Source organism: Dermacentor albipictus, chromosome 1 (genome assembly GCF_038994185.2).
Source record: "Dermacentor albipictus isolate Rhodes 1998 colony chromosome 1, USDA_Dalb.pri_finalv2, whole genome shotgun sequence".
NCBI classification, from domain to species: domain Eukaryota; kingdom Metazoa; phylum Arthropoda; class Arachnida; order Ixodida; family Ixodidae; genus Dermacentor; species Dermacentor albipictus.
This window is the reverse complement of record NC_091821.1, coordinates 232,463,111-232,472,957: the sequence shown is the minus strand read 5'-3', so window position 1 is coordinate 232,472,957 and position 9,847 is coordinate 232,463,111. Positions and strand designations below refer to the sequence as shown.

Here is a 9,847-nt window from a genome sequence, read left to right as displayed (position 1 = left end):
ACGTGTTTTTACTCATGAATGAGCAATCGTGGGGCGGCTCGCGTTGTAAAGACCGCGCATATCGTGTTTTTGGTCAGGACGCACTGAAATATGGTTTTCGGTAATCCTGTCAGCTCCAAGCTTGTCCCATCAAGTGGTCTTGCACACGACTGGTGTGCTCAAACAGTGGGCGTCCTCTCCCAACGTCTGCGCCATATATTTATAAATATATCTCAGCCGTGGCATGCCTTGAGTTCAATTGGAGACACGCCAATACATTTGCGAATTAGCAAAATAATTAGAATTCGTCAATTGCATGACTATGCACAGGGTGTCCCAGCTAACTTAAGCCAGAGTTTCAAAATATGCGAATGCCACAAAGCTGGACAGAACCAAGGCAATGTTGTTTGCCGTCGCTTGGAGATATGAGAAGAGGAATACGACGCTGTTCGATATGTTGTCACCTCAGCTCTGTAATTTTTGCATAGGCTTTGCTATTCATTAAGTAAGTTATTTTTATCCTTTGAATACGGCCGCATCTTTAAGGCGGTACTGTCCCTATGGGAAGGGTACGGCTGCTCCGGCGCCGGCATCTTTAAAGGGACAGCGCCATTCGAAGGAAGCCAGCGTGGCGGAGGCGGCCATGGCTTCGCAAGGCGTGGAGCTGCCAGACATCAGGGACGATCAGCAGTCCAGTGCGTCATCATCGCTCAGTGGGGACGACTCAACTATCGTCGACACTGACAAGGAAGTGGCTGATATGGCGGAAGTGGACAGCGACGGCTTCAAGGTGGTGAGTCATCGGAAGCAAAGAACGGTCGGAATCCCAGTGGTAGTTGCCAACAGAGAAAGGTGTTGATTTGAGAGAGCGCCCCGAATTATCTGCGGTGACTTCAACGCCCATCACTCGGTCTGGGGTGACAGGAACAAAGATTCCAGCGGACGCAAAGTTGTAGAAGTTATCGACAGTTTGGACCTGTGCGTGGCCAATGAAGGAAGTCCCACTTTCTTCTGGCCTCCAGCTTCAGCCACATCTATAGACCTAACCATGCATTCGCCTGACGTCCATGTGAAGTGGTCAACTGCACCTGACCGCATGGGAAGTGATCACTATCCAATTTTAGTGTTTACTGCCGACTTCCATATGCGCGGCTCTAAAATGAGCCATGTTGTTAATTGGGACAAATACAGGGAGCAACTTGCATGTGTTTCTGGTGATGTGATAGACAAAATGATTTCTGGTAAGATGGCTGCTACCACGGCGGTCAAGTTGCCTAATTATTTTCCGACTCCGGATTTAAAACTCCGGAACCTTTGCGCAGCGCGCAGAAGGGCAGAGCGACAACTGATACGGAAGAATGACGACAGATGCTTGAAGACGACCTTCAATAGGCTTAACTCTGCCATTCGACGACATACGAACAAGCTCTGTAGGTCGCAGTGGGCGTCCTTCTGCGCTAGTTTGACTGTTTTCTCACCGATGACGAGAATTTGGCGAGTCATTGGCAGTCTTGCTGGTGATTCTCGTCCTAGTAAGCCTTTTGAAGCGCTTGCACTGCGCAAGCAGAAACCTCTCGCGCGCTTGGCAGAGGAATATGCAGATGCATTTGTACGTGCAAATTCAGGAATTACTACAATATCATGTCTGTTATGGACGCCCCCTTCACACTTCGAGAGCTACAGACAGCACTCAGCAGCCTGCGGCGTCGATGTGCACCAGGTCCTCACGGCATTACCAACCAGATGATGCAGAACCTACCTCTGGAACATCGGAAGATGCTCCTAAGCTATCTCAATCGAGTGTGGGAGACTGGCGACGCTCCTCCTTCACGGAAGGTGGCTTGTGTTGTCCCAGTGCTGAAGCCCGGCAAAGAAATGACAGACTTGGCCTCGTATCGCCATGTATCTCTGATGTGTGTGGCTAAGCTCATGGAGAAGCTGGAAAGTAAGCGTTTATCTTGGTGGCTCGAAGACAGAAGGGCTCTGCCAACATGCATGACCGGATTCCGCACAGGTTTAAGCGCGCAAGATAGCGTCTTGGACTTGATAAGCCACATTGAACATCATAGAGCTTTCGGCCTTTCAACACTAGCTATTTTCGTAGACGTATCAAAGGCTTATGATAGCGTCCTTCAGAGCTCAATACTAAATAGTTTGCAGGCCATAGGCGTACAGGGCTATCTTCTGCGATTCATTCACTCATTCATCAGTGATCGTAAAATTCAAGTGCGGTTAGAAGTACCATAAGCACCGAAAGGGCGGTATCGCGAGGTGTACCTCAGGGAAGTGTTCTTTCCGCCAACGGTCTTTAATGTTGTAATGACTGGTCTTCCCGCTGAAGTGCAAAAACATTGCAGGCATGCCCATACGTCGATATATGCGGACGACATTTGTCTTTGGTTAACTGGATATCAACACAAGCGTTTAGCTCTGATAGCTCGACAGGCATTACTTTCAGTTCAAAATTACCTTCAAGGTGTTGGGTTGACTCTCTCGGTAGAAAAATCTGGCTTCCTCATATTTACAGGTAGAGGAAGACGGTATGAGCGGCTGAAGATAGACCTTGATCATTCTTACCTTCGTCAATTGAAGCACAAACGCTTTTTAGGCGTCATTATTGACTACCGTCTACAGTGGCGACGAGCTGTGGACTCGATAGTGACATCACTATATTCGCGTCACAATGTGATCCGTTGAGTTCCAAGTGAGCAATGGGGAAATCACCCTTTGTTATAGTGGGACAATCTTAGGGCTAAGCAACCCTGTGTTACCATGTGTCACGTGACGGCGGCTTCCCGCCAGTCTGTACCCTGCCTCCGGCAATAAAGGATGTAACATAATTGGCGACGAGGATCGAAATTTAGGCCTGATTAGGCGTGGGGCTAGCCGAAGCGGTTGGCGGTAGGGAAAACGGCAGCTGCACTGGGCACGATTGGGGAATTCGTTCCGACAGAGGCGCCGTCTTGGCCCTTGTATTTGGAGCGCCTCGAATTTTTCTTTCAAGCAAACGACATCGACGGTAACGAGAAGCGAGCAACGCTCTGCAGCGTTTGCGGCCCAGCAACATATGCCATCGTTCGCTCCCTTTGTTCTCAGGATGCGCCGTCGGCGGTGGCCTACGATGAGATCGTCAGGCGCCTCTCAAACCACTTCTCGCCGCGACTGTCGGTGACAGTACAGCGTTTCAAGTTTGGCACGCGTCAGCAACAGCCCGGTGAGTCAATTGCCGACTACATCGCAGAACTGCGACGTCTCTCGGAACATTGTGATTTCGGTGCGTCGCTCGACGACATGTTGCGCGACCGACTGGTGTGCGGGGTGCGAAGCGAGACTCTTCAGCTTCGGTTGCTGGCGGAGCCGGAGCTTACGTTTGCGACAGCTCGGGAGAAAGCCATTGCCATGGGATCTGCGCAGCGACAGACTGAGCAAATTCGCGGCAGTGTCACATCGTCTGAAGTTTGCAGCGTGAGCGGGAAGCGTTTCGACCCATGTGTTACGAAAGTCTCTGCGCCAGTGACAGCCAAGGAGGGTACCCAGAAGCAGGCTGGTTCGCCTGGGAGCACAAGTGGATGTTTCCGCTGCGAGGGTGCGCATTCACCAAGCAGTTGCCCATTCATTAATGTGCAGTGCCACTTCTGCAAGCAACGAGGGCACATAGTAAGAGCATGCAGGACGAAGGCTACAGCTCGCGCTTCGGCTGAACCGAACTCTCCGAACGGAAAACGGGCCAATGGAGGCCGTCACAAGAATGCAGCGTCGGACGTATACGACGTGTTCGTACTGTCTGGTGAGGAGCTTAGTTTCTTATTTTAATTATTTTATTTTTAATTAATTTTTATTGCCCAACACACTCCTTATGTCTGGTGAGGAGCCAGCCGTGAGAGTGGAAGTGCGCGTCAACGGAAGTCCCCTAGAGATGGAGGTGGACTCGGGTGCAGTGTGTTCAGTCATCAACGACCGGACTATGCGGAAGCTGCGAATATCGAAAAGGGCGTTGCACCCAAGTAGCCTTCACCCCCGAGCTTACAATAACAAGGAACTACGAGTGTTGGGTGAACTGACCGTGACGGTGGAATTTAGGGGGCAAGAAAATCGCCTGCGATTGGTGGTGGTTAAGGGTGCTCGTATCGGACTTACCGGTCGGGACTGGTTCAAGTCCTTGGGAATAAGTCTGAGTGGCGTTCACAGTGTGTGCTAGCCAAGTAGAACTGGCAGTAAAGGAACAACGGCCTTGCTAAAGAAGTATTCTTCAGTCTTTGAGCCTGGACTTGGGACAAGTAAAGGGCCTCCTGTACGCATAGAGGTGAACCCGGCAGCTCCGCCGCGATTTCTGAAGCCACGGCAAGTACCGTTTGCATTGAGACCGAAGGTCGAAGTAGCACTGGACAGGTTGGTGAGCCAAGGCATTTTCCAGCCTGTACGGCACACGAAGTGGGCAACACCTGTCGTTCCGGTTGTCAAAAAAGATGGATCGATAAGGATCTGCGGGGACTACAAGAGCACAGTCAATCGTGTGGTGCAGTGGGAAACGTATCCTCTGCCAACGCCAGAGCAGCTGTTTGCCAGGCTGGCAGGTTGCGCAAAGTTTTCAAGACTAGACCTCGGACAAGCGTATCAACAGAAGACTGTTGATGAAGAAACAGCTGACTTGTTGACGGTTACAACACATCGGGGACTATTCCGCGTAACCCGTCTTCAATTTGGCGTGGCAGTGGCAGTGGCTATTTTTCAGTGGCTATGGAAGAACTGTTGCATGGTATTGATGGTGTGCTGGTGTTCTTGTATGACATCTTGATCGGTGGAAGGGATGCGCTCACTTCACTGTCCTCACCACAGGAACCAGGTTCGGTACTGGGTGTTGCAGCCTCCTCTCGTATTTCTCTTTGGTCCCGTCTTCCAGGGTCCTCTGGGCTTGAAGGAATGCCAATTTCGAAACACTCTGCCGGGGAAGCAACCAACGGTTCCTCCTCTTCGCACATTCCAGAAGTGGAACTGTCCAATGCGTAGCTGGAAGAACGACTTCTGAGTTGATCAACATGCCGTCTCCACCGACGTCCATCCTTTGTGACGACCAAGTACGACACTGGTCCAGTGACAGAATCCACAATGCCTGGCAACCACTTGGGCCCATAGAGATAGTTGCGCACAAACACTCGATCCCCCACTTCAAACAGTCGCACTGCCTGGTTAAGGCGCTGCATCACCTGCTCTTGTTTCTGCTGCACACTGGACTGCAGGTCAGGATGCAGACGCTCTAACAGAGTTGAAAGTTTCCTGCCCATTAGCAATTCGGCTGGGCTTTTGCCTGTTGTAGCATGAGGCAGGATATGCTGGGTCATTAAAAACCTAACCAGACGTGTGTCGATACTGCCTCCAACCATGCGCTTGAGTACTTCCTTGGTTTCGCGCACCATCCGCTCTGCTTGACCATTTGAAGAAGGGTGATATGGGGCAAGTCACATGTCGGATTTGATTTCGGCACATGAAGTCTCTGAACACCTCCGAACAAAATGCAGTTCCATTATCCGAAACAACAGTTTCTGGAATGCCATGGGTAGCAAAAAGAAAACGAAGCTTCGCACAAACTGCAGCTGCCGACATGGAAGTCATTCGGCACACTTCCAACCACTTTGAATGAGAGTCCACCACAATGAGGAAGACGTTGCCTTGGAATGGCCCAGCAAAATCGCTATGTAGTCTTGTCCAAAGACGCTTGGTGAATTCCCAAGGGTGAATTTTTGCAGCTACTGGCGCAGACCTGGATTCTTGACAATGTGCACAGTCCCGGCCTCACTTTCTGCTCAACATCTCTGTCAATTCCTGGCCACCACACGGCTCCTCTGGCGAGCCCCTTCATCTTGACAATTCCTAGATGAGCTGTGTGAAGAATGTCCATGACATATGGTACAGCTGGCTCCGGAATGACCACACGACTGCCCCACAGCAAACAACCTTGTTACACCGACAGTTCATGCTTGCGCTTTACAAATGCTGCAAACTCTTCCGGTAGCTTGCCCTCTGGCCACCCATGCTGCACCCAATTGCAGACTCTAGCCAACAGCTTGTCCTTTGACGTAAATCTTGCCACCTTCCTAGAGTTCCATGTTACTTCTGGCGCCATTTCTAGCATTCCTACTTCGCAAATACGCTGCTCCTCTTCCTCCGCCTTACTGGCCCTCAGTGGTAAACGACTGAATGCGTCAGCATTTGAAAGCTTCTCTGCTGGTCGATACTCAATTTCATAGTCATATGCTGATAACATGAGAGTCCAACGCAGCATCCGTGGTGATAGCACCTGGGGAATGGGCTTGGTATGGTGCAACAGTCCTAAGAGAGGTTTGTGGTGCGTCACAATTTTGAAATGCCCCCATACAGAAACTGATGGTACTTCTTAATGCCAAAGGCAATGGCGAGCGCTTCTCGGTCTGTTTGGGCATAATTCCGTCCTGCCGCGCTCATAGTCCTTGATGCACATGCAACCGGTCTCTCGCTGCCATCTTCACCCACATGACTCAACACAGCACCCTGTCCATACGGGGAAGCGTCATAGGCCAGCACTAGGGGCCTGTTGACATCATAGTGCACAAGAACATGCGATGATTGCAGCAGATCTTTCGCCTGGCGAAATGCGTTTGCCTCGGCTCCCGTCCAACGCCACTCGCGGCCCTTGTCCAACAGCCGGTACAGTGGCTCCAAAGCATGTGCTGCTCCATTAGGAAACTTGTAAAAGTTCAGAGCTCCCAAAAAGGCTTGAAGCTCCTTTTATGCGTTGCATATTGCAATCACTCAGTTCAGCCCTTGGGCGCGGCCAGGCAGCCACCACTGAGGGTATGAGCCATTGTTCATTGCTGCGCGTCTCATATGTGGGTCTATTCTCTTTTAAGTTTGCTATGTTTGTTATTAAGTTGCTTCTATTTTTATGCGTTGCATATTGCAATCACTCAGTTCAGCCCCTGGGCGCGGCCGGGCAGCCATCATTGACCTTTAGCGCAACCACGTGACGTGACGTCACGACAGCCGGAGGAAAAGCTGGGCCCCAACTCGCGCAATATGCAACGCATTCTTGGCTTAACCAAGCTAAGCCTGGCCATTTTTGCATGTTGGCTCCGGGGCCTCGTGAATAACACGCACCTCCTCTCGGCTGCACACCTGCAGAGTTCACGCTAAATCCCAAGTAACGCACTTCCTCAACACAAAATTGACATTTATCAAATTTCAGTGGCAGACCGTCTTCGTGGATTCTTTTGAGCACGTCTTGCAAACGAGCATGGTGCTGTGCCTCATCCCTTCCACCGCGGCAATAAAGGATGTAACACCCTTCAATGATCAGGCTGCACGATGAGGTTGAAATCACTTTGGTCATTCGCGAGCCTCGATTGTTCGTTGACAGTTCCTCACGTTCGAGCTAAGCGGAGTTCTCCTTTGACAGCAACGCGTTCGCTCGTACTGGAACATCTTGAGAATGAATATGCACGTCATCTTCAAATTTTTACTGATGGCTCTGTGGACAAAGTCAGAGGATCTAGTGCAGCTGCTTTTCACATTCCCTCTTTGAAGTATGACTGGATTGTTCGCTTCACTGCAGTCGCGTCCTCCACAACGGCCGAAAGCGTTGCCATTGAGTCAGCTCTAAAGAAGCTACGGTTTTGTACGCCTCGACCTGTTATCATTTTTACAGATTCAAACTTCTGCCCTTCAAAGTTTAGAGCACGGTTCCCTACTGATGCCTTTTGTCTTAGCTCCCTACGCTCGGTGCACAATCTCCATATCAAAGGCTTCTCCATACGTTTCCAATAGGTGCCCTCGCACATAGGTATCATAGGCAACGAGATGGCGGACAGCCTCGCCCATAGAGCGCTGTCTGGGAATCCATTGAGAAAAATGCCTCGAGAGCACAAGAGACTCTTCAGAGAAGCGGTGTTATGCCACTTCAGTTCTTTGTGGAGCTCACCTCACAAGCCATGTGTGACCAAGGGTCTCAAAAGAAACCAAGCCACTTTACAGCTCCGCATTCGCACGGGCTCTGCTTGTACCCCTGCGTGGACGTATAACACTGGCCTGGCGTTGTCTCCATTATGTTCAACGTGTAATGTGTGCGGTGACATAGAACATTACCTTATGTGCTGTGTATAATGCGGAAAGGAGTATGTTATTCGGGTCCTTCAATAAGACAGGAGTTCCTCGCAGTTCTCTTCAGGACATTCTTTTCTCGCGCGGGAACCAGTTGTGTAGGAAGGAGGTTTCTCGCCTTCTTTTAAATTACCTGCAGGACACGGATTTTGCCTCCACATGGTGACCTTAGGAGTGACTATTTGTAATTGTGAGGTCTGTGTCTGATTTATGTTATTTATTTTAAGTGTCGCTACGGTGGAGCAATTGCCGGCAGCAACTGCAAGGCTAATCCCACCAGTAGCCTCCAACCACTAATCTCAACTGACTTGGAGATACTCCAATTATTTTTTTTATTTTGCGTAATTAAATAATTAGTCTTAATATATTAATCAATTTCTCAAAAATTATATTTAGATAAATAGTGTAAATGAGAAAATCGTAGAGCGATATGAAAAACTTCCGACACAGGTTTCTGTCGCTCAATACGTGCTACATAAACGTGTTTTTTCGAGCGTGAAAGAAGCCCGCGAGTACATGCAAAGTGCCTCGAGCGGCCAGTCGCGCGGCGTGCATGCGTGCATGGCGACATACTCGCTGGCTGGAGGAAGTCCAAAAATACTTCGCTTCTGAGTGCGAACGGGGTGTAATGCCGATAAGCCAGGGAAACCCACGTTTCCTCAGATAAATGTGTTTACGCGGTCGCATCGCAAAGCGGTTACGCCATGTACGATGTGTTGGCACCCCATTGCGATGCGCAGAGTAAACTCGGACAAGGAAGAGACGACCGCCTGTACCACAAGGCCTCGCTCGCAATTTGTTAATTGCATAGAGAATGCTGCTTATTTAACACACTTGTCTCGCGAACGAGCGTACATCGGTCAGACAGGCCGCTGTATTAATCATACGTGTTAAAAGAGCATCATTATAATGCCACGAAAGTTATTTCAGGCCATTTAGGCATACATTGCCGGGGGTGCGGCTGCGTCTCGGTCTTTAAAATACTATTTTGAATCGGACCCAGAGCGGCATGAAAAATGAAATTCTTTAGGCTTATGAAATAGAAAAAAAAAGAATTAAGGAAAGTGTGTGAGCATGCTTTCGGTCCATGGCGTTGTCGGAAAAAAGAGATGCGGTTTCTCGAGTTACGAAGATTACCTAGCAAGTTGCTGTGTGACACGTGTCGGTTCCGTAATGGTGTGTGCTTCTCAGTTTTGACATTCTTGTTCTCGTTTTGGATGGCTCGGCTATATATATATATATATATATATATATATATATATATATATATATATATATATATATATATATATATATATATATATATATATATATATTTATCCCAGCGCGTGCGAAGGCTGTTGCTAGAGGCCGCGTTCTCGTTATTGTTATGTATCCCTCGGCATTCTCATAATATATGCTCCAGAGTGGCTCTGGATTCACATATGTTGCATTTGTCCGTTAGCTATATATCTCGATATATGATGCGCAAGACCGCAGGATTCGGATACGTCCTAGTTTGTAACTGCCGCCATGCGACAGACTGCTTTTTTGTCAATTTTGGGCGAGGTCGCGGGAATATGCCCCCCTGTAACCTATAGTGTTTCGTGATGTCATTATATGTTGTCATTCTGTCCTCCCACTCCCACTCATTTACTGCACATCGTCACGTCCGGAGGGTGTCGGGGCGTCACTTGCGACTGTGGCCCTCGAGCCGCGTCGTGTGCCGCCTCGTTGTTGCCGTCCTCCGCGAGGGTGT

The 9,847-nt window shown here is 49.5% G+C and overlaps 1 protein-coding gene across 1 annotated transcript; it reads left to right on the top strand.

Annotated features, from left to right (window-relative positions):
• The first annotated feature begins 622 nt into the window (after positions 1–622).
• Positions 623–4,177, top strand: LOC139047714 (uncharacterized). The gene is made up of 3 exons (XM_070521692.1): positions 623–772; positions 3,076–3,444; positions 3,851–4,177. The coding sequence occupies exons 1-3, from the start codon at positions 623–625 to the stop codon at positions 4,175–4,177; spliced, it is 846 nt and encodes a 281-aa protein (XP_070377793.1).
• The last annotated feature ends 5,670 nt before the right edge of the window (positions 4,178–9,847 follow it).

What these genes read in the sequence shown, in the direction of transcription:
- LOC139047714 (XM_070521692.1), top strand. Translation starts at nt 623, where the DNA reads ATGGCTTCGCAAGGCGTGGAGCTGCCAGACATCAGGGACGATCAGCAG. An exon ending in ACAGCGACGGCTTCAAGGTG is followed by an intron (nt 773 to 3,075) that starts GTGAGTCATCGG and finishes CTTTGTTCTCAG; the next exon opens with GATGCGCCGTCGGCGGTGGC. An exon ending in CATCGTCTGAAGTTTGCAGC is followed by an intron (nt 3,445 to 3,850) that starts GTGAGCGGGAAG and finishes TCTGGTGAGGAG; the next exon opens with CCAGCCGTGAGAGTGGAAGT.